At 43.6% G+C, this 21,385-nt stretch overlaps 2 protein-coding genes across 5 annotated transcripts in view; one reads left to right on the plus strand and one right to left on the minus strand.

The window, feature by feature from the left end:
* Positions 1 to 2,110, plus strand: part of Dlgap5 (DLG associated protein 5) — a 44,474-nt gene extending 42,364 nt beyond the window's left edge. For 3 of the 4 annotated variants that reach the window (XM_070032995.1, XM_070032998.1, XM_070033005.1), the window contains exons 18-19: positions 326 to 375; positions 1,764 to 2,110. In XM_070032995.1, the coding sequence (XP_069889096.1) occupies positions 326 to 375; positions 1,764 to 1,889 (176 nt within the window). In that variant the 3' untranslated portion in view covers positions 1,890 to 2,110. The remainder of the gene's footprint in view (positions 1 to 325; positions 376 to 1,763) is intronic. The other variant, XM_070033011.1, reaches the window with a different exon arrangement.
* Positions 2,111 to 5,826: 3,716 nt separating this feature from the next.
* Lgals3 (galectin 3) lies at positions 5,827 to 21,053 on the minus strand. The gene is made up of 6 exons (XM_070033025.1): positions 20,977 to 21,053; positions 13,297 to 13,318; positions 12,162 to 12,521; positions 9,985 to 10,073; positions 8,030 to 8,195; positions 5,827 to 6,116 (listed from the first exon to the last, which is right to left on the minus strand). Exons 2-6 carry the CDS (start codon positions 13,312 to 13,314, stop codon positions 5,961 to 5,963), a joined length of 789 nt encoding a protein of 262 aa, XP_069889126.1. The 5' UTR covers positions 13,315 to 13,318; positions 20,977 to 21,053; the 3' UTR covers positions 5,827 to 5,960.
* Between the last annotated feature and the right edge of the window lie 332 nt (positions 21,054 to 21,385).

Consider the following 21,385-nt stretch of genomic DNA (forward strand, 5'->3'; position numbering starts at 1 on the left):
AATTATAAGAGGAAGTGGGTTTTACTGTTAAGATACAATGTATGCAGGTTTCACCTGTTTTTCTCTGTATATCTGTGGTGTTGGTCTATATGGGACTCCAGGTAAAATGTTATAGCCATGACCAGAGGTTTCTTCTGGCCAGACCTGTTCTTCATCAGCATCTTTCAGGTATCTTCAGTGTTAAACTGAATGGTATTCATTTAGACTCTGTAAGAATAAAAAATTTAATTGCATTTTTAAATATATAGGATTTTTCTTACCTTTCAAGACATTGTCCACTTTTAACAACTCTTGACTGAGAATATTCTTTAATTTTTTTTTTCAGTACTTTGCGATAATAAAAGTCTCACTACTGAATGCCACTTTCTTGATTCAGTAAGTTTTTCAACTTAATTTGATAAATTCCTTTATATTCTAGATTTTGAGTTTGTTTCTGAGACAGGTCTCACTATGTAGCCTAGGCTGTTTTCAAACTGTGCAGTATGCGGTTTGAGTTATGCTAGGTATTGATCCAAGACAAGGCTTTGCCTTTCAGAAATGTTGGGAGGTACAACAAATATGAGTACTGCCTACAGTCTTCCTGGGTTTTTTCACCCTAATTCTTTTACATTACTGTATATATGCTCTGCTATTTTATTTGGATGCTCCCAGACTTTACTTTTGGTGACCTCTGGCTTCAACATTAGCGTTCTTTAAATATCTTCCTGTTGAAGCTCTTTCCATTCCTATGCTAACTCACTTGTAGATCTTCGTGCATAAGCATACGATGCATACACTCATCTCATTAAAAGTTAATATGAGCCGGGCACTTTTGTAATCCTAGCTACTCAAGAGGCTAAGATCTAAGGATCATGGTTCAAAGCCAGCCCAGGCAGGAAAGTCCATGAGACTCTTATTTCCAGTTAACCACCAGAAAATCAGAAGTGGTGCTGTAGCTCAAGTGGTAGAGCGCTAGCCTTGAGCTGAAGAGCTCAGGGACAGCGCCCAGGACTAGAGTTCAAGCCCCACGACCAACAAAAAAACAAAAGAAAAAAACATTACTGTGACCTGCACGCACACCTTTCTTTCTTGGTGGTGGGTATTTCTTAATCATAAACTGAGACCTCGAAGATTGAGCACTTAGCACAGGGACAATTCATATAAACCTGATTGAACCTTATTCTCAGATCTGAACTCTGAACTATTAGTTCCAATAATACATAAGTAAATCTGAAAATTATTAAATAATAACATTCTGGGTTTGATGTAAGTATGATCAAAAGTGTCTCACAGTTATAGATTATCTGTTTTTTTTTATTTCCATAAACATTTGAATTTAGATATATAAGTTCGCTTGCTTATATGGTTTGGGAATTATGGTATTTTCATAGAATGCTTAAGGCCTGAGTTTTACTCATCTTGAATATGTTAAGTGCATTTATATATTAGTCATCTTTTTAGACATGAATTTCTTGTATACTTTTCCAATTAAAAATTATTTGATATTATATCTGCTTAAATATAGCATCATTCTTAGTAGTAGTTTTATTGTTCTGTAGGGAAAGTTGTTTATGTTATTTATATTAGTCTGAAATTAACTGCCAGTGTTGGTGACTGAATTGAAGGAATTTCTTTAAAAAAAAACAAAGTTATTTTCAGTAACAAGGCTTAAACATAGGGCCTTAAGTTCTTGCTGGGCTTCCTAGCTCAGGGCTGGCTATTCCACTTGAGCCACGCCTCCAGCCCATTGGGGAAACTTAATGATTTCTGTGTTTGTTCTTTAGCCAGGCCTGAACTGTGGTAACCTGGGCACTCAGGTGGAGAACAGACGTCAAGAACATGCCAGACACATTTCTTTTGGTGGTAACCTCATTGCCTTTTCTCCGCTGAGGCCACTTAGTGGAGAATAACCAGGAAAATCAGTCCAATATTTTCCTTCATGATACTGATGCAGTGACACATTCTTAGACTATGTATTAGGTCATCTTATTCAGTCCACTTGTATAATGTCATAGTGTTCTAATATTCAGTGTTCATCAAAGTGTGTTTTAGATATGATACTATTTCTTAAGGGAAGTAGGGATATTTTTTATTGTAACTATATAAAATAAAAAGGCGTACTTTGACTTGACTCATTTGTTTGAAATGTGTAGATTTAGCCGGGTACAGTTGGCTCATGCCTACTTAGGAGGCTGAGCTCTGTGGATAGTGGTTTGAAACCAGTCAGGCAGAAAAAATCCAAGAGATTCTTATCTAATTCACTGGGTAAAAGTCCAAACTGAAGTGTGCCTCAAATGGTAGAGTGCCTGCTATGAGCAAAAATGCTGAGGAAAATGCAAGACAACTAAATGTATTGATGTAAAGCCAAGTTACTTACTTAAAGCTTATACATATTCTTTGTTATTTTAAATATTCAACTTTAAAATTTTTGCATCTTTTTATACTTGGTCCTTCATTTGATCTCCTGAATTTAACATTAAACATCTTTGGGGATTGCATTTTTCCAGGCAGTTTGATTCTACCCCCCCTTCTCATGGTACTGAGATTTGAACTTGGCCTCAAGTTTGCTTTGCTGAGCAGGTGCTCTACCTATTAATAAGATTCACTATTAAATGAGAATGCTCTCATCTGTTTAGATATTCATGGTCCTGAGCTTTTAGAAAGTGTGTCTGTGGCCAGGCACCATTGCCTCTCACCTGTAATCCTAATTGTTCCTGTTCACACAGTGAGACCTGAGAACACTATGCCTGGGCAGAGTGGACTACACCTTTGCGGGGTATAGACAAAGTTTAATAGGGGAAACTACCTACTTATATATGGCATACACACAAAGAAAGTAAATCTTAGTGGGCATGTGACAGTTTCACAAGGCCAAAAGTTTACAGGAGATATATGGGCCGATAGATGGATAGATGGATAGATAGATAGATGAGGTCAAAAGATGACAAAAGATAAACAAGGCACAAATGTTTTACCCATAGAAGTATCTCGGGGTTGTTTATGTGTTTATGGTGCCAGGAGGAGGGGGCATGAAGAGAAAGCACATCCCGGCCCCTTCCCTGAGGTCGTGGCCACAGCATCCAAACTTTCAGACTCAGAGTTTTCTCTTTCCCCCTGAGGCTTGTGGCTGGACACTCCCAACTGTTGCTAGAACTTAGGGAAGAGTTTTCTTTCCCCCTTCTGGCACACATAACCTCATACAGCACATGAATCTTAAGGAAGGATCACAAGAGTCTGTTTCTCTGACAACTAAAATACTCAGGAGGCTGAAATATGAAGATTGTGGTTCAAAGCCAGCCATGGCAGGAAAGTGTGTGAGACTCATCTCCAATGAACTTCCAAAAAGTCAGAAGTAGATGTGTGGCTCAAGTGGTAGAGCACTACCCTTGAACAGAAAAGTTCAGAGACAGCACCCAAGTCTTAAATTCAAGCCCCAGGACTGGTACCAAAAAAAAAAAGTTATATATATGTAAATGGTTTCATACTGGTCTAACAATAATGACATTTTGTTTCATACATTAACTGAATAATTTCAATCAGTAATTTACAATGGACCTCTCAAGGTCCAATAATTTAGTTGGTTCTAATACCCCTAGTGTTGGCATCTCTAAGGCTTTGAGGGACATAAATGAGCAATCAGAGTTGTCCTTTCCTTAGGCATGGTTAATACAGCTAATATATCCTAATCTGTATGTCAGTGAGTCAGCAGGTCCTGGCCTGTGCTCCTTCTCTATTAAGTGTGGGATCATACCTGAATAAAACCAGGCCTGGTAGGAAATGGAACAGACACTGACTGGACAGACAAACATAAATGTCCCCTGAACTCATAATATGCTTGGGTTTTTGGGCTCTCGAATTGTGAGATGTTAGGAAACCCTTTAGAGAAAAGAAAACTGCTTGAGTAGAACAATAAAAGCCTGTCAAATATAGAAAGGAAATTTTTATTGACAACCTACTGTTTGGCCCACTTACAGTTTTGTGTCATGTTATAGTAGAGATGTTTTGTGTAGACCAAGAGGCGAAAGGTTCAGAATTATAGAGAACTTGGAAGTGGTGCTGTGGCTCAAGTGGTAGATCGCTCACCTTGAGCTGAAGAGCACAGGGACAGAGCCCAAGCCCAGAGTTCGAGCCCCATGACTGACAAAAACAGAATTATAGAGAACTTTCTATAAACCAAGGTCCCCTCCCTCCAAAGTTATGCCCTTCTATTTAATGTCAAGTAGACTGTCAAGATCAGAAAATTGGGAAAAGCATTTTATATTATTAATGTGATGTGTTAAGTAAATAGCCCTCAGCCTGCCATCTCATGAGACGAGAGCCATTGTATTCAAGTCATGCTTTTGCCCAGGTGTCTTGTAAGTGATGGGTCCAAGTGAGCCTAGCTAACACAGAAAAAAAATGTAAAAAGAAATATAATCATACATGGCACAAGGACACTTCAGTCAACCATGAACTGCATATATGATGGTAGGCCACTAAGATTATAGTGGAGCTGGGCACTGGTGTCTCATACCTGTAATCCTAGCTACTCAGGAGGCTGTTCAAAACCAGCTTGTGTAAGAAAATCTGTGAGAATCTTATTTGCAGTTAGCCACTAGAAAAAAAGTGGTGGTGTGGCTCAAAGTGGTAGAGCCCTAGCCTTTAGCAAAGCGCTCAGGGACAGTACCCAAGCCCGGAGTTCAAGTCCTATGGCCAACACAAAAAAAAATTATGATGGAGAATTCCTATCACCTATGACAGGTTTCTCTGTGGCTTGATGTGTTTATTATATGTTTGTGGTGATGCAGGTATAAACAAACCTGCATTGCAGTTGTATAAAAGTATAGTATACAGGATACTTGATAATAGCTGTATATATATTTACAGTATATGTATTTGTACTTACATTTTTTTTTTTTTTTTGTCAGTCTTGTGGAGCTTGAACTCAAGGCTTGGGCACTGTCCCTGAAATTTTTCAGCTCAAGACTAGTGCTCTACCACTTTGAGCCACAGCTCCACTTCTGGTTTTTTGGTGATTAGTTGCAGATAAGATTCTCACAGATTTTCTTGCACAGGCTGGCTTTGAACTGTGATTCTCAGATCTTGGCCTCCTAAGTAGCTAGTTTTCGAGATGTGAGCCACTAACACCAGGCCTTACTACTTTCAACTTTTTTTTTTTTTTTTTGTCGGCCGTGGGGCTTGAACTCTGGGCCTGGGCGCTGTCCCTCAGCTCTTCAGCTCAAGGCAAGCACTCTACCATTTGAGCTACAGCGCCACTTCCGGTTTTCTGGTGGTTTATTGGAGATAGGAGTCTCACGGTCTCTCCTGCCCGGGCTGGCTTTGAACCGCGATCCTCAGATCTCAGCCTCCTGAGTAGCTAGGATTACAGGCGTGAGCCACCAGCGCCTGGCATTGTCCCTCTTTTTTTTAAGGATACTCTAACACAATATACAGAGTTGTTGCTGGCAACAGCTTCACATTTCATAGTTACTGCATCGAGAGACTATCAGGAATTGGCCCATACCATCCATGATGTTCCCATCATCAAGTCACCTAACATGTTCAGGCTGTTGCTAAGCAACATGTGACTATAGACAAGAATGCAAGCAGTAATTGTCTGTGGGGAAACTCTGCACTTCTCATTTCCTCAATATATGTCCTCAAGGAAGAAGATCAGCATAGTCATGTAACATCACCTAATTTTGAAGAAACTATAAAAAGGAAAACTTGGAGGTAACAGTCTTTTCACGTAGTTTGACAAGTATGGAAAGCCTTGTGAAACCCTAATGTATGTCATTGCATTGTTCTTTTTCCATTGTAAATTATTCAGATTAAACCGCTCCAATTAAATAAGGTAAAGACAGGCCATGTAGCATAGAATATTTATTAAATGGATGGCTTACAAGAGGGTACTGATGAATAAGTGAAAAGTTTTTCACTTACAGTGAATGTGAGGCCTTTAACTGTATAGGATTTGGATTTAAAGTTATGCCCTTTGTGGATTATATCATTGCATATGAAGCACTGGTGAGGTTAATGTCACCAGAAATGCTCAGTTTGCTGATTTCCTTGAGATTTCTCATCCGATGATTGTATTGCAACAAGTGAGCATCATTGACAGCAACCTTGAAGTGGTCAGGTTCAACCAGGACTTGTATCTGAAAGGAGACAACAGTGGTTGTGCATGATAATTGCTCCATTTACCCACTCTGGAGTATGAAGATTTCAAAACTTTATATGCAACAGATTATATACATATATATGTATATGCGTAATATGTGAACACAGTGTATGTGTATGTAATTTTTATTTGGCAATTTAAAGACAAATTCCCATTAATTTCAAACTAGCCTGAGCTCAATCTCCAGCATTATATCCTCATCATTTGTGGAACTGAGTAAGATGCAAAGCAAGTAAATTTATATCAAATACTAACTCTACGTTATATTTAACAACAACAAAAATATTAGGCATGTAAGTGAAGCCATAAAAGGAAAGGCTGATAAGTTACCTACCTAGAATCTAAATCTTTAAAAGCCTTTGTATAGCCTAAAATAACACAAAGTAGGAATCCTTTAACAGGATGGCAAGTAAAGATTAATAATAACCAGTTGGGACCAGCCCTGGTTGCTTACTGTCATCCTTGCAATATGTGATTCCCAGTAGACCAGCAAAAAACCAGACTGGAGGCATGGTTCAAGTAGTAAAAGTGACAGCCGAGCAAGAATTTGAGTCCTTGAGTGCAAGCCCAAGTGCCAGTGCAAAATTAAATTAAAAACATCAAAAGCTGAGTGCAATGGCACAAGCCTATAATCCCAGCTACTCAGGAAGGCAAAGAAAAGAATGGGCAGTTCAAGCCTGGGCAAACAAAGTAGACACCTTATCTCAAAAACCAAAACCAAAAGGTGTAGCTTTAATGATAGAGCACTTATTGTTTAACCCCCAGAACCTGAAAACACTTTCAGTTTTAAAAGAAAACAGCAAAAGCTTTTGATTTCCATGCCAAGTGTGTGTGTGTGTGTGTGTGTGTGTGTGTGTGTGTGTGTGTGTGTGTGTGTGTGTGTGTGTGTGTGTGTGTGTGTGTGTGTGTGTGTGTGTGTGTGTGTGTGTGTGTGTGTGTGTGTGTGTGTGTGTGTGTGTGTGTGTGTGTGTGTGTGTACACATGTGTACATCCGCTGCTCCTAGAGCTTAAACTAGAGCCCTGGGTGCTGTCCCTGGGTTTTTTTGTTCAAGGCTAGAGTTCTGCCACTTGAGCCACAGCTCCACTTCTGGCTTTTTAGTAGTTAATTGGAGATGAATCTCACAGATTTTCCTGCCCCAGCTGGCTTCAAACTGTGATCTTCAGATCTTACCCTCCTTAGTAGTTAAGATTATAGATGTGAGGGCTGGGAAGGTGGCTCAGTGGTACAGCGCTTGCCTTGCATTCCTCAGGCCCTGGGTTCGGTTCCTCAGCACCACATAAGCAAAAAAAAAACCGGAAGTGGTGCTGTGGCTCAAGTGGTAGAGCACTAGCCTGGAGCTGAAGAGCTGAGGGACAGTGCCCAGGCCCAGAGTTCAGGCCCCACGACCAGACCCCTCCCCCCCCAAAAAAAGATTATAGATGTGAACCATTGACCCCCAGCATAATACATGGTCCCAGACACCACTGGGAGTCGAACCCAGCACCTCGTTTACTAGACAAGGCACTTTAGCCAGCTAAGTGATGGTACCAGCTCACTATATTGCTTTTAAGGAATTAAGTCTCAGTCCCAATGGACCATAACGACTTTTCTGCCATGTCTTTTGTTTTGGAAAAAAAAATACGCTACATTTTAATTTTTTTTTTTCTAGAGAAGCTTAGACTCAGGCATGTGGGAACAGCAATGGTGGAGAGGTACCTAGAGGAATTAGGGAATGTGCTCTTCCTGGCCATGTTCTCAGCATGCCAAGCCTGGTGTTTTGAAATGAAGAGGTAACAGACTGTCTCTGTGCCCCAAGACAAGTGATAAAAGTACAGTTCCAGTGTTGTGGTTTTAGAGGATTCTCCATGATAAGCAAACATCATCACAGGTAATGGGGAGCTATAACTTACCTTGAATGGTTTGCCACTTTCAAAGGGGAAAGCAGCTTGTCTTTCTTCCCTTCCCCAGGAGTTGTCCACCTTTGTGTTGCACACAATAACTCTGCTGTTGTTTTCCTTGAAGCGTGGATTAAAGTGGAAGGCAACATCATTGCCTCTCTTGAAATCTAGAGCAAGTCTGTTTCAAAATAAACACCAGATTTATTTAAAACATGTTTCTAGAAAGCAAGGCTTTTCATAATATGTAGGAAATTTCTGCAAACAGGAAGAAAAAGAACAGGTTCAAACTGGAAAATAACCTAAGCCCCAACAGAATCATCTAAAGCTCAGCAGTGTTGATTTTGTTTTTCTTCCGTTTTTGTCTTTGGTTCAGTCATTCCCTGGCCCTCTTTAGTCTCCACTCAAAACAACCCTCCAAGCTTTCCTTGCAAAGGAGTAGAGCCATTGGGAAATTTTGTATCTTACCATAAATAATAAGGATTCTCTCTCCTGGCAGGCTGCCTTTCAAACTCTTAGATTTGAAAACCCTGACTTCCTCAAGGTTAATCAGATACCTAATTCCTCTGAAACAGAGAGAATAAGATACTGTAGGTAATGTTTACTATCCTGTTGTTAAATTGTAAAGTCATGACAGTAAATGTATTAAACATTTCATGATGTGAGGTGGGACCAGTGACAGTATTTGTTTAATTTTTTTACCCTTTTCCTTCTCCTTAAATGTTAATGCAAACACAAGTCCTCTGTGTTAAAGCACTAACACTTACCCTGAGTTTCTCAAGGCATGGCCCATACAGTACTAAGCCAGAATGAGCTCAGTCCCCCTCTGCTGCTGACTGACCCTCTGGTCCAAGTCTAGCTAAACAGTAAGCTCTTCTCTAAATGGTCTCAGAGAAGCAGTGATTTTTTCTGTATTTTTAATAACTCAGAAGCCATCATATTCAATAACAAATGCATCTTCCAATAATAAAATTAACAGAGAAAATGGCAATATATTTGTTTTGGGGTTTTGGGGGTTTTTTTTTGAAACTTCAGGCTTGGGCACTGTCCCTGCGCTCTTCAGCTCAAGGTGAGTGCTCTAACACTTGAGCCATAGCACCATTCCCGGTTTTCTAGTAGTTTATTGGAGATAAGAGTCTCACGAATTTTCCTGTCTGGGCTGGCTTAGAACCTTGATCCTCAGATCTCAGCCTCCTGTGTAGCTAGAATTACAGGTGTGAGCCACAAGCGCCCAGCAATAAATTTGGTTTTGACTAATATACCCAGTGGTTCTATTCCCTCTGTATTTATCTCTGCTAGCTAACGTAATTTTTTTCCATGAAGTTCTTTATACAGAATTTTCAACATTTTTTTCAGTTAACCATAATTAACCCTTTCTTTTTTAAATTTTTTTTAAATTTGTACTATTTGTTTTTTTTATTTTTTTATATTTTGGGGGGGGGGGGGTCCGGTCATGGGGCCTGAACTCTGGGCCTGGGCGCTGTCCCTCAGCTCTTCAGCTCAAGGCTAGCGCTCTACCACTTGAGCCACAGCGCCACTTCCGGCTTTTTTTTCTTTTTGCTTATGTGGTGCTGAGGAATCGAACCCAGGGCCTCATGCATGCAAGGCAAGCGCTCTACCACTGAGCCACCTTCCCAGCCCCTTCACTAACCCCTTCAACCAGAATTAGTTTTGATCCACCAGGCCTCAGTCTATATCTTCAGTATTAGTGAAACTAAATTATCCAATATAATATCCCTAACTGAAGTAAGGAACTATGGATGGATAGAGATATATGCTGAAGATATACATAGATATAGATATAAAGAATATATGTATGTTAGCAGGTATATTACATATAACTATATGTACATATGTACTACTGTCAAGTTTCTTTTTTTTCTTTAAATCCTATTAACATTTTAAATAGATCACTTTTAATTCAAAACCAATTAACAGACTGGCTAGGCTGTTTACATCACCCTCTTTACCTGTTTGCGTCGGGCTTCACTGTGCCCAGAATAGTTACAAGCATGCGAGGCGTGACTCCTCCAGGCAAGGGCAGATCATAAGGAACAGTCTTGAAAGAACAAGTACATACATGTCACTAGAGTCATGTTTGGAAGAAAGAAAAAAAAAATGTCCGAGTATAATCCCTATTAATGTGTATGAACAGATAGGTCTAGTTTGGGGCCCTTGTATACATGATCTATTCTACCTAAAATCAAGGAGAAAAATACCTTTTGGGCCATTTCAATCCAAATACCTCATTGGCATGGACTGTTTTTAGGAAAGGAATAAGCTAGACCTTGTGATCAGTTCCCTTGTCACATGACATCCTGTACTATGGTTATTCTGCTCCCTGAGGGCAGATTCAACTTGCTTTGAGTATTCCCAAAACTCTTCCTGTTCCCTTTACATTTGTCCCTGTGTTCAACTGTCATCTAACTCTTTTACCTCTATCATGTACTTTCTCCTACCTGTCCAGCAGAAATGACCTAGAAAGGCCTTTCCTGCCATCCATCTACACTGCCCCCACCCCCACACACACACCTCCCATCACATCCTTTTCTTGAGTTCCCAGATTGGGCTAAAGCTCTGCTGATACTCTATCCAGGCTTGAGAAGCCAGAGACATCCCTGATTCCTAAAACTTAGTCTCTGCATCTTGGGGCTTCTTCCTCTGCAGTCTTTCATATCTACCAGTTTCTCTCCATAGTCTTCATGACCCTCTCTGTCTGCCACTGACTAACGTTCTGGTCCAGGCCTAGCCAGCTCAATGCCACTTTCTAAACATAAAGATCTCTTCCAAACTGTCCCAAAACCTTGTGCTGTCTTCTTTATAGTCTTGTACTGCTGCTCTGTTCTTTCCTCACATTTCTATCTTCTCTTCCAACTACATAGGGAAGGATCTGTGACTGAGATGGCTCTTCCAACTACATAGGGAAGGATCTGTGACTGAGATGGATGTGTACTCCCCCCCCGAGTTATGTTTTCATTTAGAAATTACTTACTAAGATGTGTTTTAATTTGAGTAATCCTGGCCAACTTGACCAGCACTGAGGCTTGAACTCAGGGCTTGGGCTCTTGCTCTGCTTATTGGATCATGACTGGCACTCTACCACTTGAACCATGCCTCTAGTTCTGGCTTTTTTGATGGCTAACTGCAGATAAGAGTCTTAAGGCTTTGTCTGCCTGTGTGGCTTTCAGTCCCAATCCTCAGATCTCAGCCTGCTGAGTAACTAAACTAGGACTACAGGCTTAAACCATCAGCACCTAACTGTGCTGGCTATTTTTTGAGATCATAGGTGTCTTGCTTCCTGCTCTGACACCTACCTGGCCTTCAATCAGCCTTTTTTTTTTTTTTTTTTTTGGTCCGTCATGGAGCCTGAACTCTGGGCCTGAGCACTGTCCCTCAGCTCTTCAGCTCAAGGCTAGCGCCCTACCACTTGAGCCAAAGCGCCACTTCCAGCTTTTTCCGCTTATGTGGTACTGAGGAATCAAACCCAGGGCCTATGCATGCAAGGCAAGCACTCCACCACTGAGCCACCTTCCCAGCCCCAGCAACCCATTTTTTTTTTAATTTGCTCTGTTGTGGGGCTTGAACTCAGGGCCTGGGTACTGTCCCCAAGCTTCTTTGTGTTCATGGCTAGTGCTCTACCACTTGAGCCACAGCGCCACTTCCAGTTTTTTCTGTGTATGTGATACTGAGGAATGGAACCCAGAGCTGCATGCATGCTAGGCAAGCACTCTTCCACTAAGCCACATTCCTAGCCCACCAGCCTATTTTAGGTTTTCTTCATAGCTAAGATGACAGGCATGTGTCTCCATACTCACCTCGCCATTGACAAGGGACCTTAAGAACTGCCCCCCTCCTGACCCCCCCCTGCCCCGGCCCTGACTGGCCCAAAATGGAGATATTCCCAATCTCAACCTCCCAAGCAGCTAGAATTATAGGCGTGCGCCACTGACATCCAGCCCATTACTACAATCTTAACTTGAGTAAACAGCTTTATCGATATGACTTATCACCTTCTTTATATTAACAGTAGAACAATTAACTCTGTCTAAACACTTCTTTTTCCTACTGGACTAATACACATATGGCCAATCCTTGACATATGGCACCCTTCACATATCAAATTTGAGAAATAACTCCTTCCTCTTACCAGTGGTCCAGCAGGGGTACCATAGGGGGCAGCACCTGGAGCACTTGGGTAGGCCCCGGGAGCACTTGGTTGTCCTGGGTAAGCCCCAGGTGCAGTCGGTCCAGGATAAGCTCCAGGTGCAGTTGGTCCAGGATAAGCTCCAGGTGCAGTTGGTCCAGGATAAGCTCCAGGTGCAGCTGGGCTAGGATAAGCTCCTGGAGGTGCCTGTCCAGGGTAGGCCCCTGGAGGTGCCTGCCCGGGGTAGGCCCCAGGATAAGAAGCCCCTGGGTAGCCCCCTGCCCCAGACCCAGGCTGGTTCCCCCATGCCCCAGGCCATCCTTGAGGGTTTGGGTTTCCAGACCCAGACAAGGCATCATTGAGCTGGAAAGAAAGAGATATCCCATTACAAGATAGCACTCATGAAAAGGAATTTTTAAGAAAACAGGCATATAGTACAGAGCTATAAGGAAGGTATAAAATTCACATCAATGACCTTTTTTCCCTTTTTATTAATAGTTTGGGGTGCCAAAGTTTGAAATTAGACTTAGATTCTATAGGCTTTTGCTCTTCATTCTGGTGGACCTTCTACCATCTCAGATTGGGGAAGACTGCGTGTGTGCGCGTGTGCGTGTGTGTGTGCGTGTGTGTGTGTGTCCTTGGCCTTAAACTCAGAGCTTCTCGCTCTCACTTTTTCTACTCAAGACAGGAGTTCTACTACTTGAGCCACTCTCACTTATGGTTTTTGGCTGGTTAACTGGAGATTAAAAGTCTCACAAGACTTTCCTGCCTGGGCTGGCTTTTAATCTTGGTCCTCAGCTCTTAGCCTCCTGAGTAGCTAGGATTACAGGCATGAACCACCAGTGCCTGACTGCATTGTCATCATTTGCTCGAATCAGGAGCTCTCTATCTGAAAGGACAGGCCTTCTGCCTGGCATAAGAAACATAGTCACAAACATCAGGATGCTCAGACTGTGCTGCACATCCTGCTGCCTCTCGCAGGGTTAAAGGTCACTGGTTTTGAGTCCCAGGCTTCTTTTCCTGGTGCTCTTCCCTTGTCTGCTGCTGGAAAAATAAGTCCAGCTAACAAGGGAAGCAGAGGAAGCAACTCAGCCCACATGGTTGCCCAAGGCTAAAAACACTGAGACGAACCACTTACCGAGAAACTGTCGGCCATTTTCCTAAAAGGAAAGAAAAGAGAAAGAAATGTTAGCGTTTGATCCGAAAATAGTTTACCAATCTCCATGAAACATCCTAAATAGCTCATAGGCCGTTCTGTTCCATTTCTAGGCATCATACCTAAATCAATAGTGCAGAATCACAAAAATATCTCATTGAGGGGCGAGATACTTTCCAGCTGGATTACCACACCTTATTTAACTCATAAATTCAAACTTTGATCACACTACTTTGTTTTCTGAATCCTGAAAGTAAAACATCATGAAATACCTGAAGAAGGAAACAAAAATGTTTTGCTTCCTTTTTAGGTAAAAAGTACAGGCATGATTTCTCCTGGGCCTCCCTCACTTTCCTTCCTGCTCCGTTACCTCTCACAAAGGATCTAATATGGTAGCAAGGCCCACCCTCCTCTTCCCATCCACAAGCCCATACCCTTTTCTGGGATTTAGGAGGAAAGCAAAGCAGTCCTTTTGGGCTCCTACTGAGCTCTGAGAGACAGTGACCTCGCGCTGTAGCTTCTGCCTGCACAGTATCTCCCCACTAGCTCATACAACAGCCTGCTCTGAGCCAGGTACTGTGCAGGGCCAGATCTCTATGGCCAAAGGGCCCACAGCCCAGCTAGGATGATGAGAGAAATGGCAATGTGATAGTCATGCTCTTGTTGTGTCATAGGGATCCAAACTCAAGAAGCTTTCTTCTGAGATAGGACGGGTGCTAATATTTGAACTAGGTCTCTGAGGAAAGGTGATGCTTTTTTTTTTTTTCTCATTACTTGTTCCAAACAAAATGTTTGGCAAGAAAACTTAACAGAGGAAGGTAAAATAGACAGACGATGTGGAGTAAAGTCCTTTGGAGTAAGATATCATCAAATCAGTTTGTCTCATTCAAAGCTGCAACCCACACAGATGGAGAAGTTGATCCCTCTTCCTTTCTGCTTTCCCTGTACTTCCAAGAGGCCAGCATGTTCCCACCTCCTCCTTTGGCTCCCACAGGAGCTACAGAGGGCAGCTTTGGAATGGAATGGAACCCAGGGCCTCCGCCATCCAAGGCACTAAGCGCTCTACCACAGCTACATCTCCTATCTTCCACCACAGGGTAGTTTGGGACCCTTGCTGCCTGGCTGAGGGTTTTGTGTTGGTTTGGTTTGGTTTAGTTTGGTTTTGGTGCTGTACTAGGACTTGAACACAAGGTCTGAAGGTTGTCCCTTGGCTTTCTTGCTTAAGGCTAGTGCTCAGAATTCAGTTTTGTTTTTTTGTGTTTGTTTGTTTTTTTGGTGTTTAATTAGGGATCAGAGTATCACAGAGTTTCCTGCCTATGATCTTTAGACCTCACCCTCCTGAGGAGATAGGATTACAAGCATGAGCCACCAGCACCTGCCTGGGTAAATTCTAAGCTGGGGATCACCCAGACTGGCCCAAATTACCTGACCCTGAAACAATGAGACACTCTCCTTACTTGATCTGCCTAGTTGTGAAATTTATTAAATCTTTTTTTTTTTTTGTCAGTTGTGGGGCCTGAATTCTGAGCTGTCCCTGAGCTCTTCAGCTCAAGGCTAGAACTCTACCACTTAAGCCACAGCACCACTTCTGGCCTTTTCTGCTCATGTGGTGCTGAGGAATCAAACCCAGGGCCTCATGCATGCAAAGCAAGCACTCTACCACTGAGCCACCTTCCCGGTCTACTAAATCATTTTTTAAGTGACATTGTCCCTAAAGATCTAATAAATGCCTCCTACCTTATAGACCCTAAAAATGTAAATTATTCAATGCTTTCTGTAAAAACACAAATAAGCAGAGCTCTTCCTAGAACTTAATGTGCACTTTATTTACACAGTAGTCAGATGTTTTCCTATGATGCTGCTGTTATTTGTATCATGGTCAGTCACCACACATCTCTTTAACCTGAGCATTTTCAGACTAGTTAGAACAGTCCGATGATGGCTGAGCCCATCTGCCACTTACAGAGCTTTCCATACCCTCTACCCCTTGTTTCCTATTGTACTTGACCTTTTAAAACAAAAGGGGGAAGTCTCTTCTACTTGTGTCCCCTTCCCCACAAAGCTGTATGTCATACTATGTTGCCACCAGAGGAGGATCCTGAGAGAACTGTTACAGAAAAGGGGCAGGGGAGCAAATTTCCTAACCTTTCTTGGGGGGGCAGGGTCATCAAACTGAAGACCTTGTATCTTTCAGGCAAGCTATATCCCATACCCAACATTTCTTAAGAAAATAAAGCTCTCTCATTGTATTCCAGAGAAATAACCTTGAACTTCAACTTCAGTGTGGACGGAGAACTTAGTACCTTTGATTACACACACAACTTTATAAGCATTTTTTTTTTTTGTCAGTTACGGGGCTCGAACTCAGGGTTTGGGCCTTGCCCTGAGCTTTTGTAGTCAAGACTAGTGCTCTTACCACTTTGAGCCATAGCTCCACTTCTAGTTTTGGGGTGGTTAATTGGAGATAAGAGTCTCATGGGTTTTTCTGCCCAAGATGGCTTCGAACCACGATCCTCAGATCTCCTGAGCAACTAGAATTACAGGAGCAAGTCACTAGCTCCTGGCTGCATTTGTATGTGTGTGTGTGTGTGTGTGTGAGAGAGAGAGAGAGAGAGAGAGAAGAGAGGTGGGGGGAGGGAGGGAAGGAGGGAAGAAGGGAAGAGAGAGAGAGAGAGAGAAGGAGAGTGGGGAAGTGGAGGGAGAAGGGGAGAAAGGATTTTGCTATGTTGTCCAGCTGGCCTCAAACTGACAAACCTGCCTCTGCCTCCTAAATGCTATGATTACTGGTGTGCACTGCCATTCCTGGCTTTATAAGCATTTTAATTTCTTTCTTGTCAACCTCAGTAGCACTGCCACTCAGGTAGTAGTAGTCTGGGGCAGGGTGTTGTCCTGTGTATTGTAAGCTGTTCAGTACCCTTTCTGGTTTCAATTTATAAAATGGCAGACTCTCACCACCCTATAACTTGTGACAACTCAAAATATTGCCAAAGATCCCCTGGGGGGCAAAGCCATGCATGGCTGAGAGCTACCAGTCTAGTTCGGTTGGCATGTATGTTCTTGCATAATTATACATATACCAGACAATAAAAACTAACGACTAGTTTCAATCATTAAAACTAGCTAACTTTCACCTGGCATAGTGGTACACACCTGTGATCCCAAGCATTTAGAAGGCTGAAGCAGGATTGCAAGTTTTGAACTTGAGGCTAGTCTTTAGCTAGCTTTCTATCATGTGCTTTCTATCATAAAGTGACTTATTACTATTACACTAATAAAATCAAGATGTAGTATCTTTGCAATAAAAAATAAAAATAATATATTTTTTTTACAAAAAATAAAATAAAATCAAGATGTGTTTGACAGATGATCACAACCAGAAAGCTCAACAAAATCATTTCTACATTTAATATGTATTCTTTCCAAAGCCTCAGATTAGGCCTGTTTATTTTCCAATCTGACCAAATACAGTTTGAGAAACTAAGCAAGTTCCACTGCCTTCCACTGTTTCACAGATGACTCAGGTGACAGTTTGGACAGTGTCATGAGACATTCCACAGCCCTGTTAGAACAATGGCACCCTGCATGTGCAATTTTTTGCTTTGCAAAGCCCTTTCACATACACCATTAACAATAGCAATCATATGTGAGGGACAGGAGGAAAATTAACATCCCTACTGTGAGGTGAGAAAATCAGGGCTCAGAGAACTAGCACCAAGTCCCTGAATCATCCATTCATTAGCAGCCATGGGGAAGGGAAGAGCCCAAATCTCCCAATTCCTAATTCAAACTCATTCAACACTAATTTAAAACCACATTTTTGAATTTTCAAGTACATTCCTTAGAAAGTATTATCATTTCTTGAGAATTGATACTCTGGATTATTCACTAAGAACTACATTGCAATTGTAAACAAACTAAAAGCAAGATCATGTTTTTGTCAGAAAACCGTGTGGGTGACTCATTCAGCACACAGTAATACTGGAGGCAGGATGCTGTTTTGCACAGTCACTTTCTAATTACAACCACATTCTAACCAATAAGTTGTACTTTTCCATAATTTGGGTAGGTACTCTTTTGGTTATGTCAACTCCCATCTACCAGATGTATTTTTTTTTAAGGGTTAATGCCTGTATTATCCTTTGAAATCAAGGTTAATAATCTTTTTTCTTAGACCAGTCCTGGTGCTTGGACTTAGGGCCTGGGCACTGTCCCTGAGCCTGTCTGTGCTCAAGGCAAGTGCTCTACCATGAGCCACAGCACCATTTATGGCTTTTTCTGTTTATGTAGTACTGAGGAATTGAGCCCTGGGCTTCATGCATGCGCGGCAAGCACTCTACCACTAAGCCACATTCCCAGCCCAAGGTTAGTAATCCTAAAACACTGAAGAAAATATATGAATTCAGATACATTCAGATACATTTCTTCCTTGTTTCCTTGTTTCTTACGGTTTTTGTTTTAATGAGTAGTTTACTGGTAGAAACACTGTCAATGGAAAACATTTTTCCAGTCTATAGATAGTATAGATATATTAAAAAAAATCCATCCAGTTCTTCCAGCCAAAGCAAAAACAAAAGCAACTTCATAAAGACAAACAACAACAGTGACCAAAAGAAAGTGAGAGAGGAAAAGACAGAAATACTTCTTAGGCCTCCATGTTTGGAGCAGAAATTTGAGAAGTAGCTCAGTAAAGCTTTGGAATAAGGAATTCAAACCTAAGTCAGAATGCTGATCATTTTAACTAGCTGTTCATTGGTAGTTTTCTCCTCTTTTATTATTATTAGTTCTCTCCTTTAATAGAAAGTTGTTACCCACAACACTCTGCTCGTCTTGGCACAACTAGCACTCATGGAATTGTTGGGGTTCCCACAATCTTTCTGGAATTTGTGCTCATAAAGGTCCAGGCCATTCTATAAACCACAGGGTAGTAGTAGACTGTGGAGGTGTTTGCTCTAGGCTCCTGGGCTTTTCCCAGACTCCTCCCCCAAGAACCAGGTGGTCTACTTCCTGCCTTTGCTCAAAAGGCAGAGATGGCTTGAGGCAAGTCCACTTCCCAAAGCCAAAGACAGTGATGCTAAATTGGAAGAAAGGAGAGAGACCAGTCTTTCTCACCAAGAAAGGCAAAGTTACCTCTTGCTTTTCAGTTACTGATTTTTTTTTCCCCTGTTTGGAAAAGCTGAATAGCATTCGAGAGAGAACACATGACCCTTAGTCAACAATGAGCTGGAAGCCTGCAGCAAGCTCAGCCCTGGCTGGATCTTCAGTTACCCAACCAGAGTGTAAGGAGTAAAGCCAGTTCAGGCACTAGACACAAAGCACTACCCAGCTGTCTCAGCCAGAGCTTGTGTCCCAGATGACCACAACAAAGAAAGGCCATGTTATGAGTTACAATGAGTCCTGGGTACATACATTTATCAGCCAACTGGTAGTTAAGGTCAACAGGAGAGTCTCAGGTGTATTTGGCAACTATAGGTCCCTGTGATATGAAGCTTCCAAGCATGGCGAATGAAAGTCCCAGACAAATAAGTACCTACATTATAGGTAGGACCAACATGGGCTTCTTGAGCTCACTAGCAAGAAGTGAAAGGTGAGTAAACTGGGAGAGCAAAGGAAAGGGTGACACTGTCCAAAAAGAAATGTACTCTACCTGATTTATGTACACACCTGTGTACATCACCTTCATAGCAATAAGAAAGAAGGTTGGGCAGGGGATGTGGCTTAAGTTACAGAGCACTGGCCTATGAAGTGAAAAGTTACTGTGAAGCCCCTTATGTATATATGAACACCAAGAACTATCATCAGTCAAGGGCCTGCCAAAAGTGAGACCCACTCTACTGAGCATGTCCAGTTTGGGGGGAGGGAAATCCATCAAGCTATATTCTACCTCTTCTACTGCTTGTGTCAATGCTTATGGCACCCCCCTAACATTTCTAAGCTCTAAGCATCCAAGAACCACCGCCCAACTGTTCCCCAGAATGTGGAGTACGTTGGTAAATAGGACCCCAGATACGAATTAAGAAAGCAGCTCCAATTTCCCACTGATTAAGGACCAACCACCCTTCCAATGGTAGCCAGTACTTGAAAAAGATTCAAAGTCAGCGTCCAAAGAGTAGATTATTGTTGCAAAAAAAAGCTAACTTTTATTATGCTTTAGGGTGTGTGTGGCACACACGCGCTCATACTTGCTGGTACTGGGGCTTGACTTCAGAGTCTTGCACTCTTATTTAGCTTTGTAGATCAAGGCTGATGATCTATCACTTCAGTCCAGGCCCTACTTCTGGCTTTTTGCTCGTTAATTGGAAATGAGTCTCTCAGATTGGTCTGTCTGGGCTGGTTCTGAACCTTGATCTTCGGATCTCAGTCTGCTGAGTAGCTAGGATCACAGGTATGAGCTACCAGCACAGGCTAAACTTCTAATTTTTGTGGACACACAATTTCCCAACTGGAGAGATCTCTAAACTCAAGGCAAACAAGTTAGAATTTTGGGAGTCGGTGAAAGTTGTTCCTATACTCTGCACCCAGGGGGGTCATTACTATCATTTTCTTCACAATGAACTCAGCCTGATCTGCACTCCTTTCCCAGGCTTCTAGGGAACAGACTGGATCCTCCATCCAGAGGTCCTCATTGTCCAGCAACCCAACTCCCAGGGGTCACTTTACAAATATTCCAAGGCCTTGTTGCCTCCAAGGGTCAGGTGGAAAGCTAAGCCTCAGCCTCCATCCCTGGCTCATCACCTCGGGAACACTGGATCGCTACTCATATTGCAAGTCTCCTAAGTACTTTTTGACTGGAGCAACAGAATTCACCGTCAACCCTCATGTGTTTAAAGAAAACACCACCACCCCTCGCCACACACACACAAGCTAAGCCTTTGCATGGGGAGACCAACTTTCCGCCACCGCCCAACATCTTCTCAGCCCACATCTGAGATGTTATTGCCCAAGTTAGCACTCCTGGGTCGGGGATGAGTCACCCGATGGGCAGTGGCCCAGAGGCACTGCAGCGTCGGCAAAGCCGGGCACATGCCCCGCTGGGGCCTTGGGCGCCCCGTTTTCTGTGGGGTCAGCGTTCTGAGCGCGGGCGCCGCCCTTGGGGGGAGTCCAGGGGCGTGCCCCGCAGCAGGATCTGCGCACGGAGGCTCTGCAGACGCCCCCAAACAGCAGCCCAGCCAGCTCGGGGTGGAGGGGTCACCACGAGGGGCCCCCCAGAGCGCAGGGCGGTGCCCCGGTGTGCTGGAAGGACAGATTCCCCAACGCCAGGCCAGAGGAAAGCCACTTGGTTGGTACAAGACAGCCCAGGCGATCGTGGTGGCTTCAGACTTGCTCTGAGGGCAGCCAGGCGCGACTGGCAGAGGGGTAGGAGAGGGGGCGGTGCCCTGTGCCGGGGTGCCCTGTTTGGATGCCCCCCTTCATCTCCCCCCCGCCACGCTGCTAACTCCCCGGTCCGATGGGAGCCTGAGTGAGTCAAAGGCCACGGAGCAGTGCCCGAGCGATGCCCACCGGGGCTGGCAGAGCGCAGGCTGCGGCTGGCTGGCTCTACGCGGCCGTCCGGTCCCCCAAAGCCGAGCCCCGGCCCGGCCCGGTGCGCTCGCCCCGCCCGGCCAGAGCCACCTGCTGCTGGCGCGGTCCGCGCCGCGACCCCCGCCGCCCCACCGCGCCGCTCACCGCGCCTCTGGGCTCCTCCTCGACTCCGCTGCTCCTGGGGCTGCTGGCGAAGTGGTGCGGGCCAGGGCGGCGGCTCGGCCCTCAAGTAGCCGCGCCCGCCCGGCCCCGCCCGGCCCTGCCCTCCCGGGGCGGGGCGCACCCCTGCTCGCGCCTCTCCCGACGCCCGGGGCGTCTGCGCTGGTCCTCAGTTGTCCCTAGACCCGGGCTGCAGCTGCGCTCCTCCAACGCTCTCTCCGCATTTACCTGACTCCTAGAAGGAAGAGCCCCGGAGTCGTGAAAGCAAAACAAAGCGAAAAGTAAAACCCTAGATCGGAAACACACGGGGACCTGACCAGTTATCCAGGGCTCTGGGCATTCACACACAGGGGACCAAAGGAGCAAAGCCTACGCGCCTCTGACCATATAAAAT

This window comes from Dipodomys merriami, unplaced genomic scaffold, assembly GCF_024711535.1.
Source record: "Dipodomys merriami isolate MVZ:Mamm:240054 unplaced genomic scaffold, mDipMer1.0.p SCAF_1, whole genome shotgun sequence".
In the NCBI taxonomy this organism is placed as follows: domain Eukaryota; kingdom Metazoa; phylum Chordata; class Mammalia; order Rodentia; family Heteromyidae; genus Dipodomys; species Dipodomys merriami.